General features: G+C 42.0%; 1 protein-coding gene across 1 annotated transcript in view; it reads right to left on the reverse strand.

Annotated features, from left to right (window-relative positions):
- Positions 1-491: 491 nt before the first annotated feature.
- Positions 492-16,706, reverse strand: part of zswim5 (zinc finger, SWIM-type containing 5) — a 41,819-nt gene continuing 25,604 nt past the window's right edge. The window contains exons 2-14 of the mRNA XM_079820214.1: positions 14,642-14,998; positions 12,451-12,599; positions 11,841-11,991; positions 10,485-10,661; positions 10,220-10,396; positions 9,445-9,591; positions 9,021-9,158; positions 7,326-7,583; positions 6,584-6,719; positions 5,339-5,496; positions 5,080-5,243; positions 4,325-4,406; positions 492-3,989 (exon numbers count right to left, since the gene is read on the reverse strand). Of these exons, the coding sequence (XP_079676340.1) occupies positions 3,127-3,989; positions 4,325-4,406; positions 5,080-5,243; positions 5,339-5,496; positions 6,584-6,719; positions 7,326-7,583; positions 9,021-9,158; positions 9,445-9,591; positions 10,220-10,396; positions 10,485-10,661; positions 11,841-11,991; positions 12,451-12,599; positions 14,642-14,998 (2,957 nt within the window). The 3' untranslated portion in view covers positions 492-3,126. The remainder of the gene's footprint in view (positions 3,990-4,324; positions 4,407-5,079; positions 5,244-5,338; positions 5,497-6,583; positions 6,720-7,325; positions 7,584-9,020; positions 9,159-9,444; positions 9,592-10,219; positions 10,397-10,484; positions 10,662-11,840; positions 11,992-12,450; positions 12,600-14,641; positions 14,999-16,706) is intronic.

Below are 16,706 nucleotides of genomic sequence, written 5' to 3' on the forward strand. Positions count from 1 at the left end.
AAATCCATGGTGCTGTTTTCCCAGCTTCTTTCAAATATAGAGCAAAAATATAGGGTTCACAGCAGTCAGAAGAGGGAATTATGTGAAGTTTGCCATCACTCCCTACTTACTTTTTTTTTTTATTTGCTGCCAATGTAACAACACAAAGTGTAGCATTTTAAATGTATAATACATAAAAGAAAATATGAGAAACATTATTTGCGATGTTGATAACTGTGGAAACGTGTCACCACAGTCTATGTATTTGCAGCCATATCAGTATCAGTAAATGCTACTGTTGCAAGAGTTTCATAATAATAGGTTAAGCATCTACGCATGACTGTGTGGTATTTCTGGACTGTGACAAACCAAAGGCTACTGGCTTTTTTACCTCCGAAATAAAATACGAGCTCCTGCTGTATCGCAAATACATCACAAAAATCACATTTGCACTTCATAAAGAGCCAAGATTACAGCAGCTGTAAATCATGTCGCATTAAAAAAGGGCAAAGACGTGTTTCACACTTTATTCATAGAAAAGCACTGAAATTCAACACAAATCATATAAAATGGTAGTAGCATTACATAAATAGTAATAAATTTTTGTGTATAGACATTAGCTCAAGAGGTTGCACAAACAAAAAGTGTTGATGAACTATACTTTTGTGGCAACAAATACTGGATACCTTTTTATAATTCAGTAGCACAAAGAGGCGACAAACACTTTCCCTTAAATTAAAACGAAACAAAATCAAACAGTAGATGAACTAGTGAACAATCTCTACCAGCGATTATTTTTTTCCTTCTAAACTCTAGGGACAGATCAAAACACTGGTACAGTTAACACATACAGACACTTAAGAGTATGGAAGAGAGAAATCAAAAGCCAGAGGAGGTTATTCTCTTTTTGAGATGCCATTGGACCAACTAGTTAGCTACAGAAAATGCTCGGTTTTTTTTCACCTTTTTCTTTTTTTTTTCTTCTTCTTCTTCTTCTTTTTTTTCCTTTTTATGTCGTTTTTGTCTTTTTTTTAATCGAACAGGCAGCACTATTATCATTCTGCTGATGTGTTTATAAAAACTAAATAAAAGAAAATGTTCCTAATCTGTGAGCTTTCTCTCAGGTCCGTCCACCGAGCAGGCTGTGAGGAGCGAAGGCTGCATAACGTCACTAACACCTCGCGGTTTGAGTATGCCACAGCCGAGGCAACTAGTATGAATTTTGGAAAAAAACGAAAAGAACTACTCGAATGAAAGTGACCAACCTTAACCGACAACATTGAGAAATCTCCTCAAGCTTTAGCCATTAATGAAGCATCTATCAAGGTCTCGATTAGGCAATAGTAAGTCGCAACCTCAAAACAGACTCTATTGCCCTCAAAAAGCCCCAATACAAGATAAATCACGACCCTAAAGTACATTGACCGTGTCGAAGCGAAGAAGAATAGAATACCAGATGCCCTTCTTCCTTGTTTGGGCCAGTCGAAGGTGTAGGTCCATTTTCTCGATGACATTGGCAACACAATGTCCTGAAACACGTGCAGTGCTTTCAGAGAAGACTATAAGGCTTCAAAGTAAAGAGTGTATGTAGAGCGAAGGCCAAGTCCATCCAAACTTGAAGCTCGTGCAGATTACTTTACTTACAGATACAAACGCGCCCCCACCCCCGAGCCAAACAAGGAGAAAAGATGGAGGAGGAAGAGGGCAAATCATGAAGTGGTTCTGCATAGTCTGTTCATAAATGTTTGTCCTCTCCTTTCTTTTTTTTTCTTTACATGCTTCTTCTTGCAAAAAGGTATTACAAAAAAAAAAAAAATAGGATACAAATAAAACCGCTAATCAGAAATGTACACAGGAGCACCTGAGAAATGTTTCTGAAAGTCTTTCCTCTTACGGTCGTCACATTCCCAGCCCAACAAATTCAAGTATCCGAAAAGAAAAAGAAAAAACATACAGTCATCATAAATAATTATAACTTTACAATTTTTTGAATTGACACTTTCATATTTACAATATCTTAAATGCTTATGCTACTATTTTTTCTGTTTTGTTTCTTTAAGTGATTCCCTGAGAACGGAGTTGAGCATATCTTCTCTCGTTTCCTCTCTTCTCGTTTTCCTTCAGATGGAAGCCGCAGAGTGCATTCTAAGTGTTCGGATCCACTGGGGCACTTGTGGAGGGCGGAGGTCATGGAATGTGGAAGATATTACAGTTTAAAGCCAGCTAATTTCTTATTCTGCCAATATAGCCGTTTTCGTCGAATGCATCTATACAGTTCACCTAATTTGCACACAGTAAGTAATTGCTGATCCGAATGCGTCGTGTAGGGGATGGAATTTAATGAAGTGCTAGTACATATATATTATTACTGCTACTCAATCTCACAAGTCTTTTTGTTTCGGTTTTTCCACTGAGAGGTAACAGAGAAACATGTATGGCTGATATCGATGGGTAAATCTCTCTGCTTTGTTCAAATTCAGTAAGACCAGGAAACAGCATGGAAGGATTGAGCGCACAGGTATTCTCTTACTGAATTTTCCAACAGAGATTAGGATGAGCCGATAGTGACAAACACAGGAGAGAGGGGAGGGCTCACGTCTTGTGGCTCGCTTGAGTCGTGGTCGGGAGGTTCGACAGAGTTGCAGTTTAAGTTTGAGGTGATGTGCCTTTTCCAGAGAGAGTTAAAGCTGATCCGTAAAATACGATCGAGGTATGCTGATAACACTGTGTGTGAGTGTTTCAGGAATGACCGTTTTGATTTGAGTGTTCAAGCCCCTTTCCGAAACCAACCAAACGCCTCCCCACGCTCAATTTACCACATAATCATTTGGTTTCTCTTTATGTGCCACTTTTACATTTTTATCACAATATCTTGATTAAACCAAATCAAGAATGAGCCAAAACAAAAACATAAATGGTCATAGTTACAGTTGTTCTTCTCCCCTCCACAGGTTCGACCTGGTAGAATAACTCGGTGAACAGGAATTGTTCACAATTAAAAAAAAAAAAAAAAAACAAGACGAAAGAGATCAAAACAAACGGATAAAACGTAAAAATTCACCAAAGATGACCAAAAAAAGGAATAAAATAATGCCTTAAATAAATGACGAATGAAAGAAGAAAGAGTTTCCCGCGGTCAGGCGAGGTTCAACCGAAACGTTCCCGTACCAACATCATGAGTTTCTTTTTGCCCTTATAGATTTGTTTGAGGTTGTCTATAAACTGGGCGAACTGAATGTGGCCATCTTGGGCCAATAGAAAGGTCTCGCGTGCCTTACTGAGGAACTCAATGAACTCTCCATAGTGGCGCGGGCTGATGTGCGTGAGGCGGGAGTGGGTGGTGTTGATGTAGGCGCTGATGGTGGCGTCCAGTAGCTGTCTCAACGGGGCTTTGTCAGTGCTCATAAGCTTGCCCGAGTTACGTCTGCCAGGGATGCCGGCCAGGCCGGGGGCCGTCATGGTGCAGCGCCGCAGAATGTCAGAGAGCACCGTGGCGCAGTGAACGCTTTTGACCACCAGGGGGATGATGGCGGCCAGCTCGTTCTTGCCCAGCGAGTGGCTGAGAGCGCAAGCCCACAGCACGTCGTTGATGGCCGGATGCGTGTCTTGGTTGTAGGCCAGGTTCAAGTGGGTCATGGCGAGAGACGCCAGTTTGAAGGCTCGAAGGGGGTAGCCGCGGTGCTCCATGTAGCGGGCGATGGTGAAGAGCTGAGAGTAGGTCATGCCCGTAGAGGCGGCGTCGATGACTATCTGGTAAGCCGTCTCGAAGGCGATGTGGTCCTTTTCGCAAAGGGTGAGGGCGGACAGGGCGCAGTTTTGGGGATCCTTCATGGCGCACTGCAGGGCCAGGGTGCGCGCGCAGCTGGCGAGTTCCTCCCGCTGAGGGTAGTCGAGGCTCAGGCGCAGGATGGTGTTGTGGGACATCACTGTGGCTGCCACTATGCTGGTTGCCTCGGTGGGGGTGAAGAGAGTGTACCAGCTTTGCAATATGCTGACCAATGCTCTCAACCCTGCAATGAGAAAAAAAGAACCAATCAGAACAGAGAAGACATTTGCCTTGGTTCAACCTGCATTTAGAAACCACATGATAAACTAACCAAGTCATTTAACTTATCATTTACAGGGAAACAATTGGCTGATATTTGCATAGTGGCACAGTTTAAATACGTTGCAACAACCCAGGTCTGCTAGTCCGACTTCACCAAAATGGGACAAATACAATTTCAGTCAGAATAAAGCATTTACGTGACATTTTCAAAGACAAAACTAGTAAAGTGCATGTCAACCTTAGATGAAACCTGGCAGGGAAAAACATATCAAAGTCAGAGTTTTGCTTGATACAGACCGACTTCAGTAGCACATGTGACTAGCCAACGAACCATCTCCCTACGCCTCCAGTTGAGTGTGGAAAGAGTCATCCTCATCACCTGCAGAGAAATATCATATCTCATCAGACACACAAAAGATGCAGAACAGTGTACTGGAACAAATATACATAGTTGTTTTGATGTACATGTAAATTTACTCACTATCAGAAATCAAACCAGCATATAAAAACCACTTTTACGCTACTGTTCAACAGCTTGGGGTCAGTAAGATGAATTAAATTGATCAAAAGTAACGACATGTATGTAACAAAAGATTTCCATTGAAAAAAAATAAAAGTTCTATTGAATTTTCGATTTAATCAAAGAATCCTGAAAAAATTGAATAATAGGAAATGTTTATTTGAGCAGAAAATCATCATATTAGAATGACTTCTGATATAACACAGAAGCTTTGCCATGTTGGAATAAATTACATTATAAAATGTACTACAATAGAAAACGTATTAGAAATTGTAATATTTCACAATATTCTGTATTTTTTAACAAATATATGTTTAAATTTGACATCTCGTGCAAACATCAGAAAAGGGTCAAAACCTTTTATATGCAGAGAGAAAATGAGGGTAATGGGGAAAAAAAAAAACACTATGTGGGCTCATTGGATGTCCAATAAAAGAATGTTTTAGGGTGACCTTACATGTTGGCATAGTTGGTCATAAATGTAAACGTAAAAATCAAACCAGGCATCACATAAGGATCCATTTAGATTTACCTGGAGGCCGAGCTCTAGAGCTACATTGAGCAGCGTGATGTCAGGAGGGTTATCCGCCGGTGTAGCGATCTTGAAGGCATCCTGAGCCAATTTGAAGATGAGGGAAGAGGAGTGGATGTGCTTCTGAATGGCCTCCAAAACGGTCCGCAATCTCAACATGTCACCTAAGACACAAAGCAGAATTCTCTTAGCTAAACACTGGCACAGCACATAAAAGTTTGTTTAAAGTGAACCTCATGTGATCGTGTGCAGCACTCACCCTTAGCGGCAGTAAGCATGGTGGAGGCCAGTTCACACTGCTGAGACTCCAGATGGCCCAACGTGAACCAGCGTGGGTATCTGCTGGGCACTATGGAGATGCCGTGGTGAGGGTGCCCTACGTCACCTGAGGGAGCCGTGGACTCCAGCACTGGAAGCCTGCAGTAAACATCATTATACTGGATTATTCACACATATAAGGCTCTAGTTATTCACATAGCCTATAACAAGACCAATATAGAAACTCGACAACATTTTTCCATTAATTGTCTGTTGTGATTGACTGATTTCTACAGCCTTTTACTCAGACATGATTAGCAGATTACAAAGTGCTACTTCCACACATACCAGTGCTCTGGTTTCTGCTAGCTCGGCCTGAATGCATAAATAGCGCTCAATGCTCTGCTACTCCTGTCTGAGTGAACATATTACACCACACTAGCTCACAGAAGGTGCACAGAGGGAGCAGTGCTATTGATTGTGTATTAGCGAGGACTGTGATGAGCTAGACTCGGATGATGATGCCTCGTGCAGATATACAGTAATAAGGTCCCATAGAGGCTTTATATGGCTGGAGCTAGAGCACATCGTGGAGATTCAATCTAATTTATGGAACTGTGCTCCATAATTAAAGGTGAAAATAATGCACACATTTAAAAAGCACAAGAATGAAAAAAAAAGAATGTGCAATATTCTTTGGCAAGATGGTGTCATTTATAAACACAAGTTTTCTTTTCAGCTTTAATATATACCACTGTTCAAATGTTAGGGGTCAGTAAGATTTTTTTCAGTGAAATTAACATATTCAGCAAGGATGCATTAAACTGATCAAATGTGACCGTAAAGACATTTATAATGTTTTCAACATTTATAATAATTAGAAACTGCATATTAGAATAATTATGAGTATTAGAATTATTACAGAAGGATCGTGTGGCTGCTGAAAGTACAGTTCAAAATGAACAGCCTTGGTGAGCAGACTTCTTTAAAAACCATACAAGATAGTAACTACATTTGCTACTTGGTGGAGGGACATTCTCGTCCTAGAGAACTGGACAAAATGATTGGACAAAAATCTGTGTAATGCAGGACTAGTCATCAATATTTTGGTCTGTTTTCCCCCCCAAGATAAAGACTGTACATTTAAAATGAACAAAAAGTGAATTTTGTAAACATTTAGGATACTAGCATACATAGACCTCAGAGCTAATACACATGGACTTTGGATGGAGGGAAAGAGTCTCACCTCATTGCACGAAGGCCCAGTTTATACGCCAGGTCTGTGTCGTGCGGCAGGAGAGCGGTGAACAGGTACTTGGCAAATGTGTGCATGGGAACACTCTCCCTGTGGATTACCTCCCCCAGACCACTGAAGGGACCACCTGAACATACAGAGAAATAGAGAGAGAGAGAGAGAGAGAGAGAGAGACCACATCAGAATTGAGCTGTCCATCTTATCAGATTGCAGGGTTGAGTCAGGCTTGATGGACAGGAGGCTGGTGAGTTTGTGAGGGCGCGCACTGCAAGTGAGAGAGAAATCTGAGTCGAGCGTATCACTGGGACGGCTGGGGAGGACGAAGAGAAGGCAAACAGGCGGCAAGGCCTCATGGGCTTTGACAGAGTCTGTCCTCCCTAGTAGCAGCGCAGATGTCTGCTCTAAGGTTACACCGCATGTCAGTGGGAGGCTCAGATGCAGGGTGGCCTGTTTTGGGGAAGGGAGTTGGGGACACTGCCTGTAAAAAGATCTGCAGGCTGGCCTCTGCATAGCTCTCTCTCTCACACACAAACACACACACGCGCTAGAGATGGGGAGGAGGAAAAGATAAAAGTAGACTGAGATCCACATGGGGGAAAAAGGTTGTGGGAAAAGCAAGAGAACAGTGAGGGGAGGAAACCGCTCCACACAGGGAGGATAGTGCCTATGGGGTGACGACAAGAGCAAAAGGTTGAAAAGTAGATGTGATATTGAGAACAAAGAGAGTTTGTACCTTCTAAAAGGAGGATGGCTTGTTTGCGGAGTGTCTGCACCAATACGTCATCCAGCTCCATCTCCTGCAGCTTGGCCACAATCTGCTCCTCGTTCCGGCACACCTTGTCCTGGGCGTACAGGCCCTCAGGCATCAGCCGCTGCTGCCCCATACCCATCAGCGCCACCTCTAGCGCCAGCGCCAGGTATGACTCCCCTCCGTCTGGACATCCCCACACTGGCACATGCTGGTACACTGGAGGCTTGGGCTCACCAGAATCTATTAGGAAACAAAGTAGTGTTTGTTAAATGTAAATGTACAGCTTTTTACAAATGTTTTTATTTTAAAGAAAAAAAAATATGTATGAACAAAATCATAGTAAAGAAAAAAAATGCATTGCATTGTTTTTGAAAGAAGTCTCTTATGCTCACTAATGCTGCATTAAGTTGATAAATAATAGTGAAACTGTAATGTTGTGAATATTATTACAAGTTAAAATAAAATACTGTTGTTGTTTTTTTATACATTTTAAAATGTTAATTATTTTTTATGATTGAATTTTCAGAAGTCCTACTCCAGTCTTCAGTGTCACATGATCCTTTAGACAGACAATTTACTGCATCCTTGCTGAATAAAAGCATTTCTTTAAAAACATAAAATAATTCTTACCGACTCCAAACTTACACATTTAAAACACCCCAAACTAAGGCATCTATATTAATTTCTGAGGATGTTTGCATGAAAGCTGAGAAAAAAAACACCATCTGTTTGGTAAGAATTTTGACCCTCAACACCAGCTCATTTAAATCCCCCTTGCAAATGATCCCGTTGGTCAATCCTGTTTGTACAATAGGCAGCAGACATGGATCAATGGGTTCACCATCATCTGGCTACACTGTAAAAACAACATCTCTACTGGTATTTCACAATCATCATAAAAAAAACCATACAAAACAACTTAACCAAGCTATGGTGTCCTATCCAGATTTGGTTTACAGTAAATTGTCTAAGAAGTAAAGCAGAGGGGTTAGAGAGAGCATTGTTTTGGCTTTCCACATTGCTGAGGCCGTCGCTGCAGCTGCTGTTGCTGGTCCTGCTAAGCTAAGATCCTGACCTTCGGACATTCTGATTGGTTAAAATCGAGAGTCCGCCCCCATCCCAGCACATGCCAGATGTTTCCAACTGTGCAACAGAGTCAAACAAAGAGCTATGCTCTCTAGCACATACACAAACATACAGTGTAATACACAACAGGCGCAAACACACCCCGACACAACCGCTACAGTGCCGTGGCCAAAAGGGGAGTGCTACAACGGGACAAGCGCACATATATGAACAAACTCTTCCAAGTCACAGTACCATTTGCCAGTATTATTCAGGGACACAATGCCTCTCTGTGGGTTCCTCATTACAGGAATACAATGGTCGACACTTTCCATTGGCCTGAGCTGAAGGGATGTATGGAATGCAAATGCTGATTGATTTTATACGTTTTACACCACTGAGTGGGTAGAATGACCTTTCTGATACAATAGCACCCCTTAACACTGCACAGAAAAGGAGGGCAATTGTTAAGAGCGAGGAGATGGGGCTCCAGCAGACTGAATGAAGCTCTCAAAGACAGGCCAGTAGCTGAGCGAGGAACCGAATAATGCCCAAGGCGTCTCGGAGAGTTGTAAAAAGACAGAAGCCCAATGACAGCCTATAATTGTGTACCTCCGGTATCCATGGTATTGTCATCCTCCACTCGACACGTCTCCGTGAGGGTGGCGAAAAGGCAGCCAATGGGGTCAAGGGGGTGGCCCACCCAGCCCTCCAGATTGGTGGTGTTGGTCATTCCCCTCTGCAGCAGTTCTGAGGGCAGAACGAGAAATATTTACTTGTATTGGGAACATATGAATGATGAATGTCAATGCTCAAATAACTATCAAAACAAGCACTTTTTAAGCACATGGCTGTTTCTAAAGTTACCCTGAGCAGTTACGACATAAACTGTACCAGTTTTCTTTTGAGGTGTCTACAAATCTACAAAAAAACGTTGAAATGGTAATTCTCGAAAAGATAAAGCTTGTGATTATAAGCATTAATAAATGCACTTGGAGTAAGGCCATATGTTATGCAAATCTGATAAATGTGTTACCTTTCTTCTGATGCTTGTATATGTCTAATTGCCGTTGCTGTTGGAGCCGGAGGGTGTTGATTATGGCAACAGCCAGTCGCAAGGCTTCTCTGGGGTAACCATGGGAACGCAGAGCATCCACCCTGGCGCATGCTGTAGGCACATGATCTGGAACAAGTCACATAACACGGTATAAACATGGTGGGGCTCCTCTCAGATGGGGCAGTTTCTCAGATTTCAAGTTAAATGTTGCAGACCAAATCTTAATGGAAACTGCTTATTTTAGTTCCTGGATTATACTGAAGTGAAATCAGACAGATTACGACACACAGCAGAAAGGGTCTCACAGAGAGCGAAGTTTCCTCTCAGACTTAAGGTTCGTTTCTCACCATGAACGAGAACCATAAGAATTACTATTTTAGAGTCCACAACAATGCACGATAACATTCTGGTTTATAATAAGTTTATAACTGATGTTTGTTGTCTGCTGCTTTAAATGCTCGAGCTCAGGTGGATTTTGAATGGCTGTCAATGTTTTTAACATTCATCAGCTTTAAAAGTGATTCCAACGTGATCATTCTTCTGTGTAATTATGGCTATAGCTGTAATTCTCATAGAATTAGAGCAATTATTCAAATGTCATAGTTATTCTCCTTGGTATGAACGGGCCTTTGTTCAAGAGTCTGATTTAGGAAAAACTCACCCACTAGAGATCCCCAAACTGACTGGCTTCTCAGGACAGAATCAACACGGTCAAACATAGCTTGAAATGGCTGAGAAATATGTAAATACATACCCAGCCACAGTGGCAGGCCCTGGGGGTTGAAGAGCAGACTCTCTCCCTCTCTCTGGTAGGCAGGTGACATGTAGAAGTCACTACTGATGATTCTCTGCAAGTGACTATCCTGCCAGTGCAGGTCACAAGCCTCCATTGCTCTTGTGAACACCGTTCTTCTAGGCCGGGCCAGTGAGTCTACACAGAGTAAAATACAGTTATGTGAGCAACAGACATCAAGATAAGTGGATAATATTAGGTTTGGAACAACTGAAGAGAAGCTAACCCTGAGCCAGGTTGCTCTGTGGCAGAGCGTTGGTGATGTTGGGCAGCTCGCTGCCGTAATTGCCATCCTCTAGAGGGCAGATGTCCATGTCTCCCCATTTTTTCAGCTGTCTCAGCCAGCCGCTCTTCTCTTCGCTCTTACAGTGCGGGTTCAGCACGATACACACCCACAGCGCACCTGCAAACCCACCGTGCACAGACATTTTTATAACTGAAGTGTGGCTCACAAAAGACTGAGAAACTAAAAGGTAAAATGAGCATAAAGGGATAGAGGAAAAGAGGTGGTGTTGCCACTTTTTCAATTTTTTATGCACTATTTAAACCAGTTTAGTCTTGAACGCAGCTTTTGATTTGTTGCTTAATGTGAAATGGAAAATTAGCACATTTAATGGAAGAGGCTCTAGCGCATCAACATCAAACACTGGCACTGAGGAGCGAATTAAATTTGGCATGTGTAGGGTTGTCTGGTGGGCTTGTGTAGCTGGTGGCGTTCTGCAATGCCTTTTTGTATCTAGGTAACAGATGGCGGGTCTGCATCTTTTTCCACTGCTGTCATGTACACGCTGCTCTTATTGGCCAAATTGCCGTGCTCCGGCCAATCAGCATGGCTGTCAACTGAAGCACAGAACTGTCTTGGACATTTATTAGACGCTCCGGTCATATTGTGCCTGCTCTTGAAAATCAGAATGCACAGTCATTCCGGCAGGTGCGTCTTGTTTACAGCTACAACCGTTTTGGAGGAAGAGGAAGCCAGAGATGCAGCTCTCAAATGAGCCTCTTCAGGATGTGCTCTCATCAACCTCTTTAAATGGCCCGATCAATAGGAGGCAGCTTTAAAGCTCATTGATCCTGGCCCTTTCATGCCATCCCGATAGAGGAGGGCGGCCAGTCCTCTGCATGCGCCGCAGACTAAGACAGTCGTGCTCTGATCCACTTGCCCTGACTGAACTGCTGCAGGTCAGACGGTGCACATGGACAAATGTGCTTAAGGCTAAGGATATTGAACCAAGAAGCAGAAGAGTAAGTAATAATGATTCAAATTCAATTCTGTAGAACTACAGAAGAGGGATGAGGATGTACGTTAGTGTTTAAATACAAAACTGGTCTTCTGTACACTGTGCTATGTTGCTCAGAAAAACATGATTTAGCCTAGTAGGACACCTTCCTGAATGAACACATGGGTTAGGGTTAGTATCCTATTAAACAGCAAAAGGCCAAACCTTCTAACCCTAAGCATTAACCATCCTAAGATCAGTGGTAATTTTGACTGGTTGATAAGAATGTTCCAGGTTGTTCCAGGACAAACAAGGATGGTGATCGAGAAATGTGCCCAACGGGTTAAGCAGACAAAACTCACCCAGCTCGTCCCAGAGTTGTCGGCATTTGTCGGTCATTCCTGTGCCCTGTTGTCGCCATAGAGATAGACGTGGGTCAGCCATAAACTGCTCCGTGATGAGCGTGAGCATCCGTGCCCCGTTTGAGTCACGCATCCTCAGCATTTCCCTTACCTGCACAACACACACAAATCTTGGTTTAACCTCTTGCATCAAGTATAGGACTAATACCCGTATCTAACACAAATCAGCATCATATTTTGAAGAACAAAGCAAATCATTTGTACATAAATCATATTTAAATAGGGAAAACAGCCCAAATGTTTTAGCTGAAAGGACTGAGATCAGAATGCTTGTGTTTGAGCACTATATTCAGCATCAATATCAAAAAATTGAAGTACAGTTCTTCAAATCTTCAGATAGCAGACAGGTAAAGCAATGAACTGCACTGGATATTGAAAATAAGAGGCAGCTTGACATTTAATTAAAATACATTGATTTAAATGGGCCTCCTAGGTTTTCATGGGCCCATAATTCACCATAATAGCACCTTTCGCACTGAGCATTTCACACACACACACACACACACACACACACACACACACACACACAGAGAAAGCGAGAGCGTCTCACCTTGGCAAACATGGAGTTGAGCTGCTTGCCTGAGCCATAGTATCCTCCCTGAGAGAGGAACTGCTTGACCTGTTCCCTCACTTGCTCCTCATCCAGGTGCCAGCAGTTCTCGTCATCAATACTGGCCCCTGCTGTTGGATCTGGGGCCCCTGGGAGACAAATACACCCAGTTAACTTTGGATATTTTCAGCAATAACATATATAATTTATCGGTAGAAAAACAGGGTGGAAGCCTGGGTTACGAGCTTATGCAATTCAACAGTAGACAGAAATTTGCTTGTACACATTAATACTTCCTGAGCCTGCTTACTCTAAACCATAACTGAAAATCAACAATATCACTTCCTTTTGGCAGAATACCCATGTTTTTTTACCATTACAAAATGATAATAACACTCGGGTGAGGTCAAATCATAGCTATCGAGGCTTGATTCTTAAAAGATTGCTTCCCATTGCCACTGAGAAAAAAAAGAGGGAAAAAACGAAAAGCAAAATGCATTAGAGGCAATCACTTTATCTGAGGAAGGTCTTACTGTATTTCCAATATGTCGATGCACTTTAGGTTTACAACACCCCCCACCCCCCACCTCCATTCCAGAACAAAACATATCAGCACATTCAGCCCTATTGAATTCCACTTAAAGACACCATGAAGCTGCTTCATACACAGAATGCACAGAGAGAGTGACTGCACAGAGACTTTTGGGTGCCCCTGCAGGTATTAAACATATATAAATGCTATATATGGAAGTGGAACGGTTGATTCTGCCTCGTTTGCACGTTTCCCTGTCCTTGGCATGTGTTATATGATAAGAAGATCCATCTTGAGTTAGAGATTAGCTCTTAAAAGGCTTGGGTGGACTTAGGGGAGCAATAATAACTTACATACAGTAGATTACCATCAGTGTGTGACATAAGCATTGGTGTTATATACTATGAGAGTATCGAAATGTACAGGATATCTATTGAGCCAGCTGTGCTGCATGTAAAGTGCTTTGAAATAAGAGAACTGTTGTAATGCTTCAGATTGTGGTAGACTGTAACCATGTTCAGCATAATAGTAAATTATTAGTGTACTTAATGGCTTTATAATGGCTGCAATGGGCTAGTGAGGTGCAAACTGCTATAAACAGAAGGTGCTGTGTGTCCTTGTATAAGCAGGACTCAAGTGTCCTTTTGCACTTTTGATCCAACATCTTGGCAGGTTAACACATTCTGCACATTCCGGATTCAACGCGTAGCCACTGATTAAACATTGATAAGGGCTTCTGCCTGACCTCTTGATTCCTATTCAAAACCAGGTTAGAGGGCAGGAGGATGGACTTCCTGGTTTCAGAGGCTCCTTGGACAAACGATCCGGAAGAGATGGAAATTATTTTAGCATAGTGTGTTGAGTAAAGCTTTAAAAAGGGTTCAAGTAGGGCTGGGCGATATGGCCCAAAAAAAAATATCACTAGAACATTTTTTCAAATCAGTGGATATCGATAATTATCATAATAAATGTCAAATCTTTATTACTTTAAGTTTAGAGGCATACTCCTGAGTGAAAGCTGTAGAAACCTGACAGTTAATTGTGGTTTTAAATTACTCTGTATTGTCAGAACATGACAAAACTTGCCAAACAGGTGAACATTTCACAAATCTGTGGTAAAATATTCAAAACATTTATAATAAAATAAAATAAATGAGAAAGCTGATAAAAACCCTTTTTCAGTCTTTTTTACCCCCAACAAAAGAAACATCTTAATAGAAAAATGTATTTCTTTGCTTCTGCATGTTTTAACTGGTGATAGTTTGTGTTGCCTGACTTGTATCTTCGGCACAGTTTGCAGTGCAGGCTGCAATATTGATAATATTATGCGTTATGTCTCTTAGAAATGCACATTTGACAGTAGCATGCTATAGCTTAATAAAAAAATACTACAATTATATTCCATTACTCCTTCAATACATTAATAATATAAATATATCACATTTCTGCACAATACCAAGCAGTTTTCCCAGTGGGCCGCTGTACAATGTGGGCCAGCCTGTATCAAGGAAAATTATATCATGATAATTATTGTTATCGTTTTATCACCCAGCCCTAGGTGTAAGCTTGCCTTTTTTCTTTAAATTCTACGGAACATTTGGCTTTGGAAAATACATTTTGGTCATGTGAACATTACAAGACCTCATTTGTGCTGCTTACCATGTACTTGGTTGATCTCAGAGTTGGAGGACAGGATTTCATCCGCCAGTTTTTGTGCAGTGGGCAGCACTTCTGTGTGGTGGGCCGTGATAAGGTACTGCACCAGCTTTTGCAGCTGGTCTCTGTTCATCTGGAAGAGTGTCTCTGAGATGGGCAGCCGCAGTTTGACTTGCTCGGGTTTGCGGATGCGGTATAAGGACAGTGCCACCACGTGCGCACAATAGAAAATGTCGCGGTTGCCGCAGCCGCATGTCACCGATGTGATCTTACACCGGTCGAAGCTGATGGCCACCTTGTGTGTTGTCTCAGGCTCGGATTGCGTGGCTGGCTCTGTGACTGTGCCACTGAGGTGAAAACCTAGATAGAAAGAAGCAGAGAGAAAAAGTTAAAGTTAACAAATGACATTTGAAGCAATTCGAATAGCACTGCCTTTGTCTTTCATTGGTCCTAAACACAATTCTCAAGCTAACTGTATGAACGTAAATGGATCTGGAGGCTGTAAGTCAAGATTGGTAACCAGCAATGCCTAAACTCAAATTAGGGTGCTACCAAATACGGATCTGATTGTTTGACTGTACTAGAAACTAGTTTGGTAACTACTGGTTACCAAACCACAAGATATGTGAGATGTTATTCAACCTATCTCCAAATCCTACAGGATCATACTACAGTAGAACCCTAATAGGGAATTGGCTGCAAAAATGTCCAACACTAAATCCAAAACATTTGACTCAAAATCTCCAAAATACCTGAAGATTGTATCAGTCTAAAACATGTTTGGAGACATCAGATGATTACAGTAAATATCAAACATGGAAAGATGCTGCTTTATTTCCAGTTTCTGCAACATCCTAGAAAAACAACGCAACAAAGATCCACTGAAGACTTGGAGGAAAGAGAGAAAAAAAAACATAAAAACATAAATGTAGAAAGAGTGTATGCATGTCTTCGTGGCCAATAGGAGGGCTTGTTCTTCACTTGACTACTAAATTATTAATGATGAAAGCCAAAGGAAGGGGGTTGGGGGACTAGAATTACTGTATCACTCTAAACCTTTGCAATGGATCCGTTCATCATAACGCACAGGAACTACATGGGTTCACAGAGATCATTTGAATCTCAAATCATTATGTAAGCTTACAAATGACAGAATCATGATCCCATGTATCCTTGCAGAGACAGCTGAAATGATTCAAGGAACAGGCTGTCGAAAGGAACAGGCAGAGCAAGTCTTATTCGTTACCACCCCATATGCCCAGAAATGTGTCCAGCTGACAAATAAAGCCTCCGTGACCAGAACAAACTGTACCAGAGCTAGAAGGTGTCTCTACATGTGCCCACATATATACACACACATGTGCAGGGAGACAGACAACCGCACACATCACAATTAATTCTAGGGTTCGGCTGGTGTGACAGGGGTGCCTAATAAGCATGAGCAAAGCCGGCTGTTCCCTTGCCAAATCCCACAAAAGGCTTTTTCAGACGAGTTCTTCTGAGAAGTTGGCCCCCTCCTCAGCCCCGAGATTTTGGAGAAAAGAAATCCGACGTCCAATTTACTGCCAAACCCTTTCAGGCACAGCCAACACAACAGAGCCATCTGATTAAGGGGAGTTTATGGTGATGTCTGTTTTCATTTTGATAAAAGACAGAAAAGGAGAGGGAGTGCCCCTATGTGTTGCAAATTACTTTTGGCACAATGCAAGTTCAAAGTGAATTTGGTTTGAGAAACAAAGATCCACAGGAGTGTGTAAGAAAGGAGTGCATTTATAGGGTTCATTTTTTTTCTAAGAACTACGGCAAGACTGATCAAACTGTCCGTTTTTGTCATGCCGCAACTGACACCTTCGAGAGTGAGCGCAGCACTACGGCATCGACTGCGAGTGAACTATACTGTTTGCAAAACATGCAACAGATCCTGTTTGCAAAACGTGAAGTATGAAGGGGTTTTACGGCCTGTTTTTTTTTTTTTAAACATCAAAGTTGTGTTAGGCCCAATGCATGTTTGCAAGGCAAACAATGGATCATCTTGCCTACCACATCGTATGCAAAGACTGAATTGTTT

Source organism: Gobio gobio (assembly GCF_949357685.1).
Source record: "Gobio gobio genome assembly, chromosome: 6".
NCBI classification, from domain to species: Eukaryota; Metazoa; Chordata; class Actinopteri; order Cypriniformes; family Gobionidae; genus Gobio; species Gobio gobio.